Raw genomic sequence first — 18,138 nt, forward strand, 5'->3', positions numbered from 1 at the left:
ATGTCTTGCTCCATGAGGTACCTGGGCTATCCTCCAGCATAAGCCTCATCTGGATCAGCAAGAGATGCTGAATTCTCATTCTAGGATCCAAGAGGTCTTCCAACCCAGTATTTTTCAGCTCATCCAAGATCAGCCTTAGGAGGAGTAAAACTGCCTTTTCCACCCTCATTGGTTTGGAGAACTTCTTCAAGATTAGTAGAGTAAAGGAGTAGCCTAGTGGCTAGAGCAGCAAGTTTTGAACCAGGGAAGCAAGGGTTCAAAGCCCACTACTTCTCCTTGTGATCTTGGGCAAGTCACTGTACTCTTCATTGCTTCAGTTACAAACTTATGACCTAATTTATTAAGCATTTTTCCCATAGACACAGAGAAAAATCCTTAATAAATTCAACTCTTAGGTTATAAGCCATCTGAGGATAGAGAAATATATATAGTACCTGAATATAATTCACTTTGAAGTGCTATAATACCACTCACCTCCAATTAACCACCTATTACATATCTGGCAATAATTCTGTTTTCGGAAGATGAGGTCCTTCCACCAACCCTGGGCCAGAGGACACAGCAGTCCTACCAGCAAGTTGCAGGTATAGTGGGGATTTCTTTATCTCCTTTATGTGAGAGATGGAACTCTCCAGCCTCTCTTCTCCACTATAGTATTGGCAGTTCCTGAGAATGGAGTCCCAAACTCACCTTTTAGGGGTGATATCATCATCACCCCATATCAGAGGCTCCTCAATATATTCACTTGCAGCGGAGTACACGCATTTGGAAGTCACAAGGCAGATTGCTTCTGTGACCCTAAACAGAAGCGCACCCATTGTCCCCTTCTTTCCTCACTGATGTCCTGGCTCATTGAACCAGAGCCCCTAGGATCAGAAGATGAATTCACTAGGATACTACCAGACCCTCCAGAACACTGTTCCCCCTCCAAAGGACCTTAACTACTCCAAATTTGTAGAGAAGTTTGATAGCCCTGGGTATTGAGGTTCGTAAGGTTAAAGACTTGTGAACAGAACTTCTTGGTCTAAAGATCCTGGACAACCACTAGCGGCCTTACTGATTCATGACATTCTAAAGGCTTCTCATGAAGTTCTGAGAAACGTCCATCTCATGTTCTCCGACATCTAAAAAAGCAAGATCTCAAATTGAGTTCAACATTCTCCCGTTTTTGATATAGTCCATCTACCACACCAGTCAGTCTTAGTGGAGTCTGCTATGAAGGTGGCAAAGACATGTATTTACTCCAGTTTCTCACGAGGTAAAGATTATAAACTACTTGACAACTTCGGAGAAAAGGACATTTCAGGCTGCAAAGTTCTCAGCCTGTATTGGTATCCACCAGTTCTCTATGGCACAGCACAATCATGATTGTAAATACAGTAAAACTGTATTTACTTTGTCAGACCAAAATACTATCCCATAGCTTTTCTGGGATTTGGAAGAAGTGGTTCACTACCTTCTCCTATTTTTCCCCAAGCATTTGATTCTTCTGCAAGAGACTCTGCAACCTCCATTGGAGCCAGATGCATGGCTTGGCTGTGAGCTAGTTCCATCAGATAGGATATTCATGAGAAATTAGTGGACCTCCCATGCCTGGGAGAGAAGCTCTGAGAAACAATCCCACAAAGGATCAAAATGTAGTAGTTCAATCTTTCGTTGGCCCTGGAACAGCATGCTCAGTTGTGGCATCCTTACTACTCCTACAAAAAGAAATACTTTCACAGACATTTCCGGTCTTTTCAACAATACCGGTTCCCACCTCTTCCACAACAGCGTCAATAACTTCTGGCCGGGCCCAGTTAATGGAAACACCTTCAGTAAAAGACTGCCTAGCAGGCACAACATAAACTATGGCCCGGTTTTTGATCCCATTGACTAGTGAGCACCCTGCCTTTCCAGTAGTGGGACAAATTCAACATTTCAACAATAACTGGCGTCGCATCACTCATGGGTTCTCTTCATTGTGCAACATGGGTACCGGTTGCATTTCTCCAAACTCCTATTCCCTTCCCTGTCGTCGTCTCCCCCCCACCCGGTCCAGATCCCTCCCAGCTACCACAAATCCTTTAGGAAGTGCAATCTCTTCTCAACCCACCACGCCTCATATCTCACTATCTTCTCAGTTATTAAACACTCTCCATTTGTTCGAGACTTGGGTGTGATCCTGGATAACCAGCTGAACCTTAAGAAGTTTGTGAACACCACCACTAAGGAGTGCTTCTTCAAACTGAAAGTCCTCAGAAACCTAAAACCTCTCCTTCACTTCCAGGACTTCAGATTGGTGCTGCAGTCCATCAAACTTTCAAGATTGGACTATTGCAATTCCCTTCTTCTCGGTCTCCCAGCCAACTATATCAAACCTCTCCAAATGGTCCAGAACTCAGCAGCCAGGATTCTCACCAATACCAAACAAAGGGAACATATCACCCCCACCCTTCAGCATCTCCACTGGCTTCCCATCAAATCCAGAATTCTCTTCAAAGTCCTCATGATCATACATAAAGTGAAACACAACCTCACATCCCTCAACACTTCTACACAACTAAGACCACATACCTCATTTAGACTATTCAGAAGTACCTATAAAGACACTCTTTTCGCCCCACAAGCGAAAACATCATTAAGAAGGCGCTCCATATCGACAGCTGGACCCCATCAATGGAACACGTTGCCTCCGGACCTCAGGCAAGAGTCGTGCCCATCGACTTTCAAAAAAAAAAACAACTCAAGACTTGGCTATTCAGCCAAGCCTTCCCAGACACTTAATCTCCCCCCCCCCCCCCCCCCCCGGCCTGACTCATTCTAACGGACACTTTAGCAAGACTTCACAGTCCAGTGCATTGTCCCTATTGTTTCTCAGTTATCATTTCATCTGTTTTGAGATGACTTGTTAGGTTGTTATGCTTTATGATCCGTTCCATTGTTAATTGTCTCCCCTGTTCTTTGTATCGCCTATGAGCGAATTTTGCAGTTACATTGTAAACCGATGTGATTTGTATCTTTTACAGGAACGTCGGTATAGAAAAGTTAAAAATAAATAAATAAAATAAACAACCAACAGAAGGTGGAGATCTTTCCTGATTCACAACACCAGCAAGATTTCTACTCAATTGCTTCCTTATTCCCAATAAATCAGGGGTAACGCGTCCAGTTCTGGACTTGAGGCCTCTCAACAAAGTATATCCTTCAGGAGAAATTCAAAATGAACTCCCTCAGCATGATCCTTCTATTCATTCAGCAAGGTGAATGGGTGTGTGCCTTGGATCTCAAGGATGCCTATACTCTATTCAGATTCACCCCAGCCCATTGGTGCTACCTGCGGTTCCAAGTGAATTTATTCCACTACCAATACAAATCCTTCCATTCAACCTGTCTTTTGTGCCATGAGTTTTCATGAAATGCCTCGCTGTAGTGGCAGCATATCTTTGTCGATTGATAACTGCAAATTCTCAAGAAGCAGTTCTCTACTCTTTGAACACAACTATAAGACTTTTGCAGAGCTTAGGCTTCTTCATCACCTTCAAGAAATCCTCTTGATATCCACTCAAACTACAGTTCATAGGTGTGACATAGATTCCTTACATCAGAGGGCTTTTCTGCCCAGTGACTGTAGGTAGACTGTGTTCGGTCATTTGGGTGCTGCTCTCCAATCCATGATCCACAGCCAGGAAACTACAGGTCATACTAGGTCATATGGCAGCTGTGATCCATGTAGAACCATTGACACACTTCCACATGTGGTATCTACAAAGTGGGGTCTGTGTTCCCAATAGGATCAGCTCGTGCAACCCTTCTTTGGTAGTAGGGCACATCACACCATCAATGACAAAAGAATCCTTGAGCTATACAGAAGGAGCACCCCTCTACTTGCCTCATACCAGTTCATCCTCATGACAGATGTCCACCAAAGGCTGAGGAGCACATGAGGGATGATGTGGTATCTAGGAAATTTGGTCACAGCAGGAATCTTTAAGATTAATCTACTAGAGCTGTGAGCAATATGACATGCCCTCATCGCGTTCACTCGTCTCCTCCAAAACAACATCCTGATTCAGATAATCAAATCACAACGTTCACTGTTTACAAACAGGGAGGAATGAGATTGTTACTTCTCTGCCGGGAAGCCCTAAATATCTGGAACTGGGCTGAATGTCATGAAACTCTACAAGTGTTCTAGCAGATTGTCTCAGCAGAGTATTTTGACCTCACAAGTGGTCTGCAGCAGTCAGCGAACGAACTTCAACTTATGAGGTGTACCAACAGTGGACCTCTTTGTATCACAGCAAAACACAAAGCTAAATCAATTTTGCTCCATTCTTCTAAGCACCCATAGGATAGCACAGGACATTTTCCTTCTTGATTGGGGTCAAAGCCCTCATGTATGCTTTTCCACTGATACCTCTTGTTTCCAAAATAGTGAAAAACGTTTTTGGAATTGTGCCACCCTGATTGTTATAGCACCGGCTTGGCCCAGGCAAGTTAGGTATGTGTATCTCCTCAGACTATCCAGCAGTCTTCCAATACCATTGCAGTCTGACCCTGCTTTACTAACTCAAGATGAAACCCTGTATCATCCCAGTCTCCCGGCTCTCAGCCTCACAGCATTGATGCTGAATGCACGGAAATTGCAAACCTTCAGTTACCATTTGCGCTCAAGGACATCCTTGTATCCTCAAGGAAGCTTTTGACCAGGAAAAACTATACCTTCAAATGGAAAAGATTTTCCATTTAATGCCAGAAGCATGTTTTTGATCCTTTTTCTGTGAACCTCCACAAATATTGCAATACTTAATCTCTCATTCTGGGCTTGCCCCCACCTCTGGAAAAATTCATCTGAGTGCAATCAGCATACTACTCCTTTGTGGATAATAACCCATTTCCACGCAGCACCTCATAACCTGCTTTATGAAAGATCTAGGGCATGTGAAAACCCTAGTTCAGAAGCCCCCTGTTCCGTGGGACCTCAATGTAATTCTCTCTCAATTAATGAAGCCTCCTTTCGAACCACTAGAAACTATTCCTTTTGAAGTTCTTGACTTGGAAAGTGCTTTTCCTTGTTGCAATTACCTAAGTAAGAAGGGTTAGTGAACTTCAAGCTCTCATCCACTACCCTCCTTATCTACAGTTCTGTCACAACCAGGTAGTCCTCTGAACTCGCCCAAGTTCCTGACAAAAGTAGTCTCAGCTTTTCATATCAATCTGTTGTACTACCTACTTTCTTCCCAAGACCCCTTACGCATGATGGGGAGAGAGCCCGTCATACTCTAGAATTTAAACAGTCCTTAGCTTAATGCAAACAATGTACTCACTCATCAATCAAACTAGCTCTTTGTCTCCTACTACCCAAACGACCTTGGAGTGTGGTGATAATGAATGTTTGCTTTCTCTGTTGCCCACCTCAGAGAGGTACACATTGAAGATATTTGCAAAGCTGCGATATGGTCCTCAATCCACACCTTCATGACCCATTACTAGCTTAATAACACATCAGGAACTGAAAGATTTGGATAAGCAGATTTGCAAAACCTGTTCCCATTATAGTCCAATTTCCATAGTGAGTCAAGGTTGCTTACTGAGTTATCACTCCACCGTAACCCTCAGCTTGGTATACCCCATATGTAATGACTAATTCAGCCTGCTTATCAATGGAAAAAGCATTTTTGCTTAATGTAAACTGTTTTCCATAGAAAGCATGAATTAGCCATGTAATGCCATCCCACCTCCTGGAGAGATTACTACACAACTAGCTTAGGTCTGTTACTAACTGAGGCTCATGAGGCAACACCCATGAGGAAATTCCTTGCACATGCTCAGTAGAGCTCAAAGCTCTGCAGCTTGGAGAGTCAAGTCTGTTTGGTGCCATCTGATGACATCACCCATATATAATCCCTAATTCATCTTGCTTTCTACAGAAAACATTTGCAGTAAGCAAACATGCTTGCTTAGAGACACGGGTCAGCTTCAGTGCATAACTGTATCAGAGAAAATGGGGGCATGTCCCAAAAGCTGCTCATGGGGGCTCTGTATTAGCTCAATGGGGAAAAAAATGTTAGGGATAAAGAAAGCACAATCCTTGGTAGTATGAAGCCACAATGATTGCTCAAGGTGAGGTTCCAGACAAATATTTTGTGGCCCACTTTTAACCCAAGTTGGGTCAAATTTTATTATACTTTGAAATTAAATGAATTTAGTATCTGTCTTAATATGCTGTTTGGTGTAAATTTCTAGAATGAATCAGTATATGAGAGGATTTTTGATAACAGAGAAATATATACAAGATAGCAAAGGGCTGCAAGACAATAAACCGGATCACTAGCACAAAAGTGAAAAAACGTAAATCTGCCTTAATTCCGGAAGGTTGATATACCCTCACTGAACACTTTCTAAAAACTCAGTCATAAGAGGTAACCCAAAGGAAAAAAATCAGACCCTCAAAAAAGTGTAAAAAGGGCATTCATTTTGTATGGTGCTAAGAATGTCACGCCCATGCTCAGTGCATTTATTGAGGTAAAGAGGAGAAAGAAATAACTCAGTTTGATTTTTACAGTCAATAGTTCTTTTTAATCTTTTTGCTAGGAGGAAAAGTCTTGCACTTTTTTTGTGGCACTATAATTCACTATCTTGGAACAAAAAACACTATTACATAAATATATATACTAATTTAACAGCCTGGAAATTGAAACGCTTAAATTCTCTTGTCTCTACTTCAGTGATTGATTCTTTCTTTGGTATTGGGTTGGGAGGTAAGTGGTGGTAACAGTACAGCTGTGCCCAATGTATCTTAAGTTATCACCACATATTTTATAAATTCCCTTTGCTACTTTTTTTGGTCTGAATTTTTCCCTCATTGAAATTTTGTAACTCATGGTTTTTTGAATTGCTCAGGAAGAAACGTTTTGCAAACGGAAATAGATTCCTTTGAAGATTCTTCCTAAATAATTCCAAAAGTTTTTCTTTGTTTGATACAGCTTTCTTTACGTTTTTGCTCCAGATATGAATGGTAAAGCTGTCTTTAACTCATATATAAATAAGCATTGTGAGGTTACTTTTAAGATGAATATAAAATAATGGTAGTAATTTTGTAATCTGGAGAAGTATGCTGAAATGCAGTAGCCACTCACTCACTGGTAGGTTTAGCTAATGGTCTCAAACTGCTAGGACATAGTCACTATTTAAAACTGTCAGCAGTGCTTGCAGTGATTTGCCAAGGAAAAGAAGAAAAACCTAGAAAAAAGCTTAAGGTTTGTTTGCCTCTGTATTATTACAATTACAGTATTGTCCTTGAGGATCTAGTATGTCATTAACTGCGGGGATGGAGCAGAGGACATAGTTTGATCTGATTTCCTTATCTATGAATTTCATACTGCTCCATGATATAATCCTTATAGTATGGAGTGTTACCTAATATACAACTCAAAAGTTCTCAAAGCAGTTTAAAAAAAATCAACCTATCCATACAAGCAGGTTGAGGCTAACCAAATTGTTTCCTTAACACTTGAAAACGTGTTCGTGTAGCAGCAGCAGAATCTATGCCTCTACTACTTGAATGTGCCAGAGTCCGCGGTCTAGAGTACCTCACCCAGATGTGGCACTTCATGTGTGATGCCTTGATCAAGGCCATTGGGACGGAACCAGATTCAGATGTGCTGTCAGAAATAATGCATTCATTTGCAAAGGTGAATTATTTTCCTTTCTATAGCATACAAAGATAGTTGTCATATTTGATAGGGAATATTTTTAAATTTGTGCTCAATTTTTTAAATTCATTATTGGAGTTCAGTGGTAACTTAACATTTTAATGCAACTATAACTGTGGTTTGGTTATGTGCACATGCTGTATATGTACTAAATAGTCCCATTCCCTGAGAACAAACTGGATGACCAGTCTCTGATATAGAGCATATTCCAGAGTTGAATTGAAAAGCCTGGAAAAGTAGTTTCTGGGCATGTGTGGGAATTCACACACAGCTGCTACCGCAAGGAGCCTATAAGTTTGTTTTTGTCTGGGTTGACTACAGAAAAAGATTCTTTTTATGATTCGAGCTTCCTCTGTTGGTTTTCTTATTCCTGTCTCTATAGGGTCTTGGAATTTGTCACTTTTCCTAAGTTTTGTTTTCCTAGCGTGAAGCAGATGGACTCAGGACCACTGGGTATAGTGTACTCGTGCTAGCAGTTGGAGACTGATCAGATTTCAATCTGACGTCAGCACCTAGTACATATACCCCTGCAGGAAGTGCAGAAGCCCAGTATTTTCCATCTCCAAAGCAGTTAGGAGCTATCTTCACGCTCGCTGAGCGTTCTACCAAATTTTAAAGAAAAAAAATCCTACCTGAAGACGAGCCCCGCACTCATGCGGTGATACCCTCGGGTCCCTCCCCCAGTTGAGTTTCCCGAGGTGATTTCCGTGGTCCCTCGGAGGTAAGAGCCTCGGTCCGGTGGCCGATTCGCGGCAGGGACCTAGCCCCCGAGCGAGAAGGGCTCGGGCGCGGCATAGAGGCAGCCTTGGTCCGGAGCCGATTCGCGGCCAGGACTTAGCCCCCGAGCAAGAGGAGTTTGGGCGCGGCTTAGAGGCGGCGGGTGCACTTCCTCGAGCGCGGCGGTGAAGGTAATCACCCTCTCCCCCCGCAGCCGGAGACTGCCCGGGTCGCAACCAGGAAGCGCCAAAGACAAGGTAAGGCGTACATCCTTTATTTACTGGTCTCCGAAGATCGAGGATTAGCAGGGTCTGCCCACGTGGAGACCCTCCAAGGAGGTCGCCATCTTGGCCTTGTTCGCCGCCCGATCGAGCGCTCAAATGAAGCTAAGCGCACAAGTTAACGGGCGCGTATTATAGGCGCCCGAAAACAGTCGGGCGCATATTAAGCTAGGAGCCCAAGGATTGGGCGCGTATTATAGGTGCCGATAGTTGGGCGCGTATTATAGGCGCCGACAGTTGGGCGCGTGTTATAGCGCACATTAAGAATCCTCCGCGCACACTACAAAGCGCGTATTTACGGCTGGGAGCGCACCGGCGCATATATATCTGATGCAATGGATCGCATAAGAGCCCACGCGTCCACAGAAGTGACACCTCCAGAATCAGGCATAAAAGCTCTAGGCCTCTGCTCAGCATGCCACCTCAGAGCCGCACAGAGCGAGGAAGCAGATGCCCTATGCGCCCAATGTGAGGAGACCCTAGGAGCTCCAGGCCAGGGCCAGTCTCACCCAAGATTCAGTGCTAGCTCCTCAGGGGACACCCCGGACCTAGCAGGCCCCAGTGAGACCATCCCTCAGACGGGGACCCCCAGAGACCTGGCGCCCCTCAACTTAGAACCTGCATCGATCTCCTGGGTGGAATTATTTAAAGGGATTCACGCCTTTGTCAAGATGCAGTCTGAAACCCGAGTGGACCCATATGCACCGGAAGACCCTCATGCCCCAAGACCCTTGAGGCCTAGGCACAGGCTCCCACCACCCAGAAGCCCCACCTACGGGGACACGGATTTCTCCAAGGAAGAAGTCGAGCCCCTCGAGGAGGGAGAACTTCCCTCTGGGCAGAGCCGCATCGAACCATGAGACGCTTCTTCGCAAAGGAGGATCTTCCGGACCTGGTATCTCAATGCCTATCGGAACTCGCTATCCCGGGCCAAGGCACCCCAGGGGAACCTAGAATGAACCTCCTGCTAGAGGGCCTTCAACAGACGGCCCACCATTTTCCCCTCCTACAGGCGGCACAACAGCTAATCGACCTGGAATGGAATGCGCCGGAGTCCTCATTCAAAGGGGGTCGAGCCTTATCCACCATGTACCCCCTGGACCCAGCAACCAAGGAGCTGCTAGCGTGCCCCAAAGTGGACGCCATAGTTTGCGTGGTCGCTAAGCGCACCACCATACCAGTGGAGGGAGGGGCGGCCCTCAAGGATGCACATGACCGGCGCCTGGAATCCATACTGAAACAAGCCTTTGAGGTGGCAGCCATGTCCCTACAAATTGCGACCTGCTGCACCGTGGTGACACGTTCCTGTTTATCTCAAGCTAGGAACAACACCCCGGGAGAAGAAATGGAATCAGCTCTCTCGTTGCTCACGGACGCTGCCTCCGATCTAGTACGCACAGCAGCCAGGGGAGTGTCATCCTCAGTGGCAGCCAGGAGACAACTCTCGCTGCGAAATTGGTCGGCCGACGCCTCCTCCAAGACACGCCTCACAAGAATGCCCTTCAAGGGATCCCTCCTGTTCGGCAGCGAACTAGAGAAACTGGCTACCTCGTCTGCCAGAAGACAAGTCAAAGAGAAACCAGCTCCCTTTCCCAGGCCATCCAGAGGCAGAAGCTCACAACGCTTCAACCCTTATAGGAATAGCTACCAAGCACCCCGTCCTCCGGCCAGAAACCAGTCCTTTCGGAGCAGACACAGCAAGAGGGGAACCGGCTCGGGTTCAGGTCCCAGCTGTACCCCACAATTAGAATCAGCCGACCCATCCAAGGGAAGAAGCCATAGGGGGCAGACTAACCCTATTCTACCGCAGATGGGTCGAGATAACTTCAGACAAGTGGGTCCTAGCCATCATCCGAGAAGGGTACTACTTGGACTTCCTTTGAACCCCTCCGGACAAGTTCGTGGAATCTCCCTGCCACGACCGCCTCAAGAGGGCAGCAGTGGAGGCTATACTGACCAGACTCCTGACCCTAAAGGCCATAACCCCAGTGCCTGCACTGGAGATAAATTCTGGACATTACTCCATTTACTTCATCATACCCAAGAAAGAGGGCACGTTCAGGCCCATCCTGGACCTCAAGTCAGTCAACCGACACCTAAGGGTCCCAAGATTTAGCATGGAAACCCTGCGGTCAGTCATATGTGCAATACAGCCAGGAGAGTTCCTCACATCCCTGGACCTGTCGGAGGCCTACTTGCACATCCCAGTCCATCAGGAACACCAGCGCTACTTACGCTTCAAGGTCCTGAATCAACACTACCAATTCCGGGCACTACCCTTCGGGTTAGCCACCGCACCGCGGTAATAGTAGTGGTAGCGGCGATACTCAGGAAGGAAGGAATCCTCGTCCATCCCTACCTGGACGATTGGCTGATCAGGGCAAAATCACCGGAGGAAAAGCCACCGAGCAACCAACAGAGTCATAACTCTACTGGAAAGCCTAGGATGGGTAGTCAACACAAACAAGAGTTCCCTACAACCATCGCAGTCGCTGGAATACCTAGGAGTCCGATTCGACACCAAGGAGGACAAGGTCAGCCTGACCCCCACGAGGAGATCAAAGCTGCGAAACCGACTCCAGACCCTGCTGAGCGCCACCCGGCCCACAGCCTGGGATTATCTACAAGTCCTCGGTCTAATGGCATCCACATTGGAAGTGGTACCATGGGCGCGAGCTCACATGAGACCTCTGCAGTGCTCACTCCTATCTCAATGGAGTCCACGATCACAGAACTACACCGTACATCTACCCCTACCGACCAGAGTTCGGACCCAGCTACGGTGGTGGCTACAGTCCAACCACATGAGCCGGGGATCAAGAATATCCTCTCCAACCTGGACCCTGCTCACCACAGATGCCAGCCTAAGCGGATGGGGAGCACACTGCGAAGAGCTAACCGCCCAAGGGCGGTGGAACAAGGACGAGTTGGGGTGGAACATCTACCGACTAGAGGCACGAGCAGTCAGGTTAGCCTGCCTGCGATTTGCCCACAGACTTCGAAACAAAGCGGTCAGTGATGTCTGACAACGCCACCACGGTGGCATACATCAACCGGCAGGGCGGAACCAGAAGCCAACAGGTATCCTTAGAAATAGCCCCCCTGATGACCTGGGCGGAAGCAAATCTCCAGGACATCTCCGCCGTCCACATCGCTGGGAAGGACAACACCACGGCAGACTTCCTCAGCAGAGAAAGCCTAAACCCGGGAGAATGGAAGCTGTCATCTACAGCCTTCAAGATGATAGTGGATCGGTGGGGGACTCCGGACATGGATCTGCTAGCGAACAGATCCAACGCTCAAGTACCCAGATACTTCAGTCGCAGGCGAGACCCACAGTCAACAGGGATCGACGCCCTGATACAGACCTGGCCACCGGGGACCCTGCTATACGCCTTTCGCCCATGGCCCCTGCTGGGCGCAATCATTCACAAGATTCGGCGACACAGAGGCCTAGTTCTTCTGGTGGCCCCGGACTGGCCAAGAAGACCCTGGTACACAGACATGAGAAGACTACTGGCAGGGGATCCTCTACCCCTGCCCCCACACAGGGACCTACTACAACAAGGCCCCTTCCTCCACGAGGATCCAGCTCAATTCTCTTACGGTCTGGCCATTGAGAGGGCCCGACTGAGGAAGAAGGGGATACTCGGGGACAGTAATAGATATCCTCCTCCGAGCACGCAAGTTCTCCACATCACTAACATACATAAGAATCTGGAGAGTATTTGAAGCCTGGTGCGAAGATCACAGCACCAAACCACACTCCGCTAAAGTCCCCATAATTTTGGAATTCTTACAGAATGGACTTCAGAAGGGCCTGTCCCTCAACTCAATCAAGGTTCAGGTGGCAGCGCTGTCATGCTACAGTCCCAGGAGCGAGGGCAACAGCATTGCCGCGCACCCAGATGTTTCTCGTTTCCTGAAAGGAGTCAAGCACATTCGCCCATCACTGAAGTGGCCAGTGCCCCTGTGGAACCTCAACTTAGTTTTGGAATTCCTAGCGGGACCCGCTTTGACCCCTCCGAGGCCTCTCTCTCCGTCTACTAACCCTGAAGATGGTGTTCTTGCTGGCCGTATGCCCGGCCCGCCGCATCTCAGAACTACAAGCGCTGTCCTGCCGTGATCCATTCCTCAGAATCACCCCAGGGACCATCCATCTACGCACGGTTCCCTCCTTCTTACCCAAAGTAGTCTCACACTTCCACCTCAACCAAACCATATCATTACCAACCATGGAAGGTTTGAAGAAGTCGGATGAAGGTCGATCTCTGCGCCATCTCGACATCAGCAGATTGCAATCCAGATACCTGGAAACGTCGGAACCAGTACGAAAGACGGACCACCTGTTCGTCCTTCACAGCGGGAAGAAGCAAGGGGAAGCGGCCTCATGGGCAACCATTGCGCATTGGATTAAAGAAGTCATCAAGGCGGCCTACGTAGAAGCGGGAAAACCACCACCTCTACAGGTCAAGGCCCACTCCACCAGAGCGCAGGCGGTCTCCTGGGCAAAAACTAGAATGCTGTCGCCTGCCGAGATCTGCAGAGCGGCAACGTGGTCCTCCATCCATACATTATCCAGATTCTACCATCTGGATGTTCAGGCCCGGGAGGACACAGCAATTTGCAAGAGCAATCCTAAGCGGACCTCGGGCAGCCTCCCACCCAGTTCGGGAGTAGCTTTTATACATCCCATTGGTCCTGAGTCCATCTGCTACACGCTAGGAAATGGAGAAATTACTTACCTGATAATTTCGTTTTCCTTAGTGTAGACAGATGGACTCAGCAGCCCACCCTCGGCTGCCGTTATACATGGTTGTTCATCGAATCAAGGTAAGCCATGTTTTCCTTTACATAGGGCATCCACCCTGCCGGGTGTCGACGCTTTCCGGTTGAGGACACTGGCGGTCTCCATCTAATCATCCAGTTCAAAATTAATCAAACTTTTAACGTTGCAACAAAGTTATCAGAGTTAAACACATTAAGTTAATCAATCAGTCACACACATATATCCATAATGCTTTGCAAGGAAGAATACTGAGCTTCTGCACTTCCTGCAGGGGTATATGTACTAGGTGCTGATGTCAGATTGAAATCTGATCCGTCTCCAACTGCTAGCACGAGTACACTATACCCATTGGTCCTGAGTCCATCTGTCTACACTAAGGAAAACGAAATTAGGTAAGTAATTTCTCCAATTTTTACGATGCAGCTGCTAGGCCAGAATCCTTTCCCTTTGTGAAACCTGGGTCAGTGATCTCAACCAGCTTTTTTTTTTTTTTTTTTTTTTTAATTAAAATACAAAGCAAAACTCAATTATAATTACAATGGTTAAAAAAAATTCAGTGACTTCAAGCATTGCCCCTGCTACAATCTCAAGAAATCTATTACAGATCGTAAAGATATTTGCATGTGTTGCCTGGCGATAGAGCATGAGGTCCCTTATGGCATCTGCTCAGACATTACTCTCCAGAGATCGCTCATTGATATCTTCTCTACAAAATAGGAGACCAATGTAACAACTCTAAAAGCATCAGAAATACCTAGGATCTACACTGACTACCAGTGACTCTTCAGTGCCAAAGGAGCATCAGTATTCCTTGAAACTGTGATTACAAAAGACACCCAGAAGTAGGAAACCACCACCTTCTCTCCACTTGCCACGTGAGAAGGATTCCTCAGAATCCTGCATGTCGCTAAGCCAAAGGCATTGGAGCATTGGCTTTGATCTCCAATGCACAAGTTGGAGTGTAGGAAGATGGAGGCTCTAGTTATTTGCCTTCCCAAGTAACTTGTCAGCAGGTGAACTCAGCCCCCTATATTGAGACTTTCCAATAATGGAGTCCAAGGGTCAAAACCATGGCCATCAGAACATTCTGCTTTGTCATCCAGGCTGACCTGTCCTTTCCTGATACCACTCAAGTTTTGGCATCTGTAATTTTTGTTATGGAGTTGGAAAGGGGATGATCTTTGCTCTCATTCAGCACACAGGGAGGCAGTGTTGATACCAAGCAATTAGAGAGAGTGTGTGTGATGCCTTGATACCAAGACTCTGCCTTGGTGCTATTTGTTCTGAGCTGAAGCTAAACAGCATTGGAGAGGGAAATCTCTATCTTATAGCAACACTATATCCTGCTGCCCAAGGTAGAGGTTATGGCTTGAGGATCAGTATCATCCCAAACTACAACTCAGGCTCCTACTTATAGGTCTGAAGAATATTCTAGAGAACATTCCCTTTAATTTGGAGGTTAAGGGTGAGTCCAGGGCACTGCTTCTAGGTCTCTTCTAATAATTTGCCCCTAAATTGCTGCTTGTAATGCCTTTCACAAACTTCTCTAGGATTCATGGAAGAGAGTGAGATTTTCGACTTCTAGTAGTTTGGTGGGTAAGAATGCAGACACAACATATTGTGTCCAGATAGCTCAAGAATTCAACAGAGCCCAGTTTCTTCACCAGCCAGGAGGTCATTCTCATGCCTCATAGGTGTGATTCCCAGACATTGTATTTTTATGGGAAAAAGTTATGCTTGCTTTATTTAAAATATTGGACTATCAGAACAATATAATTGAGTATATAAATTCCATTCTGGAATGAACACACACACATATATTTCCTGCCAAAGAAACCAGAAAAGTGTTCTAATGACCACTGGTGCGGTGTGTGGGAAGCATCTGGTTCATGCAACCTATAATGCTTTTGAGAGACCCTGCTATGTCTATTGATGTTTACAGGCTGTCATGTATGCAAGTCTTTTTGAGAAGATGTGAATGAAAGGCTTGTGGACGTGCTGTGCACTGGAGCAAACATCTTTGGAGACAAGGTCAAGGAAGCAGTGGATCTCATTAAAGACCATTTTCATGCTTCAGATCCTTTGAGCACCTGAACCCTGATAGGATGTGTTTCTCAACTGTGCAATTTTTCATCAGATATCTTTAGAGTTTAAAAGCTAGAATACACTATTGGAGGACTACACCGTTAAAGTTAGGATAGTGTTGTTGCTCAAATGCCCATGTGTCCAGCATCAAAGACCATATTTTCCTGTGAAATAAACTGGAGTTGTTGGAAAAACAGTTCAAGATGCAAGAGATTATGCTTTACAGATGTTTTCAGAGAAATTAGTTTTTGCTTATATGTTGAAAATATATTTTCTTGAAAATGTTAAAACTTCTGATATTTTAACTTTCTGTGTGTAACTATTTCTTATGAAGTGCTACTAGAAACTTCAGATTACTGTACAGTTTAACAATCCCTCCTGTTTTCTGGAATGGACTACTGTAACTCTACAGGTCTTCCCATATGTCATACGACTGCTCCAGATGTTACAAAACTCCACTACTTGAATTGTGCCTTGATCCCTGATCACACTCCAGTCCTTCACTCCCCTGCACAGACTTCCTGTTTCATATCTGGTTCAATATAAACTTGCAGTCATTATACATAACCTATTGTATAACATTTTCTCTCACTGGATCTCCTTGACGTTGAAATTGTACACACCAGTACAAACCTTCAGATCCTCTAATTAAATTTCCATCTTCACAAGACCAGAGAATGAGCTTTTTCAGCTGCAGGTCCTACTTTCTGGAATTCTCTTCCAGGGTTTATAAGAAATATCAGAGAAACTAATTTTTAAGAGAGCCCTCAAGACTAATTTAAAATGACTTAAACATATAGCTAAACCTTCCCCTCAGTCCTGACAAGAATTTGAGCCCTGTTTATTTTTTCACGGTTTTTAACTTCCTTGTATTAAGTGTATTATGTTTCTCACAGGACAAGCAGGATGTTAGTCCTGGTTAAGGTGTTCTCTAGAGATTCCTGACAGGAATTTTCCTCTCGGAACTTATTTCTAAAATTTAAAAAAATTCTATCCCATAGGGGGTCCCCCTATCGATTCCATAGTCCGCGGTCGTAAGGTAAGGCTTTACCTTCATTTGCGGTTGATTCCCGTCGAGTTTTTCCTGCGGGGCCTACTGGCCATCGACCGTAACTTGGCTCAATTTTTGTCAAAGCCATGGCGTTAGGTTTTCGTCTGTGCTCCGATTACCCTCGGACAATGTCCATCACAGACCCGCATAGGGTCTGTGTGTTGTGTTTGCGGTTGGACCACGACGTTTTAACTTGCACCAAATGACACCGAAGGGCCGTAAGACCCGCTCAGAGAAGATGGAGTTTCATTTTTAGGCAAAGCCACAGACTCCATCGAGCACTTTGACATCGTCTGGCTGGTGCCATCGACCTCTCGCCAGCAGCGAGACACCGGTGCTGTCCACCCAGCACCAACTACTCCGAAGGCATAGACTTCTTCCTCTTCGGCTCCAGAGAAGGACTGAGGAGAACATTGTGAAAAGCGTCGACGCGGTCATCGGAAGGCTCAGTCCGCTGATCCAGGCAAGCCCTCGGCATTGGCGTCGACAGAGCCACCGACAAAGAAATTCCGTCCAGAGAAGGCCCCATCCTCCTCTGCGACTGGGTCACTGAGGCGTTCCCCACCTTCATTGGTGCAGGGAGCCGCGACTCCACTTTCACCGGTGGACCCTCCGGCTACACCAGTGCTGCCTCCTACTCCGGAGCTGGGGTTCCATGCCCAGGCTTCTGCGAGGAATTGGATCGGATGATCCAAGAGGCCATCGGAAAGGCACTGTAGGGTTTCCAGCCTCCGTCGATGCCGGCACCGATGCCAGCTCCAGTCACCGACCCGATTCCCATGGCGCGTGCACCGCTACTCGGCAGGCTGGATACATTGATCTGTGCCCTTCCACTGGTGGAACCGAGGATACCAGTATGTCCAACGCCTTCCACCCCGATTCCTTTGTCATCGGACGATGAGGAAGCACAGAGGCCGGAACCTATGCCCGGACCATCTGGGATCTTGCCACCGACTCGCCCATCGATGTCACAGATACCATCGATACCGCATCGTCCTCAGTCGGTGCCTCCATCGGTGCTGTCGGTGCCTACTCCGATGCCGTCTGGGCCTAGACCCGATCCTTCAGAAATAGCACCATTACTTCCCTCTGGAGATCCTATGGGAGCAGGTGATCAGCCTTACGATCCTTGGACTGATGATTCTTCCCAGGATTCTGATGATCTACCTTCAGAGCCATCTCCCCCTGAGGAGAGAAGACTTTCTCCTCCAGAGGACCTGTCCTTTATTAATTTTATAAAGGAAATGTCTGAAGCTATATCATTCCAACTTCAGATGGAAGAAGACTCCAGACACAAGATGCTGGAAGTTCTTCAATTCGTAGATGCACCAAAGGAAATCGTGTCCATACCTGTTCATGAAGTCCTCCTGGAGTTGTTGAAGAGGAATTGGGAGCATCCAGGATCTGTACCACCGGTGAATCGAAAAACAGATGCCACCTACTTGGTACAGACCGCCCCTGGTTTCCAAAAACCACAGCTGGATCACCATTCTGTGGTTGTAGAATTGGCCCAGAAAA

General features: G+C 46.5%; 1 protein-coding gene across 1 annotated transcript in view; it reads left to right on the plus strand.

Moving 5' to 3' along the window:
* Nucleotides 1–18,138, plus strand: part of IPO5 (importin 5) — a 278,851-nt gene that overhangs the window by 164,478 nt on the left and 96,235 nt on the right. The window contains exon 19 of the mRNA XM_029604478.1: nucleotides 7,504–7,676. Coding sequence (XP_029460338.1) covers nucleotides 7,504–7,676 — 173 coding nt within the window. The remainder of the gene's footprint in view (nucleotides 1–7,503; nucleotides 7,677–18,138) is intronic.

The sequence above is a fragment of the Rhinatrema bivittatum genome, chromosome 5, assembly GCF_901001135.1.
Source record: "Rhinatrema bivittatum chromosome 5, aRhiBiv1.1, whole genome shotgun sequence".
In the NCBI taxonomy this organism is placed as follows: Eukaryota; Metazoa; Chordata; class Amphibia; order Gymnophiona; family Rhinatrematidae; genus Rhinatrema; species Rhinatrema bivittatum.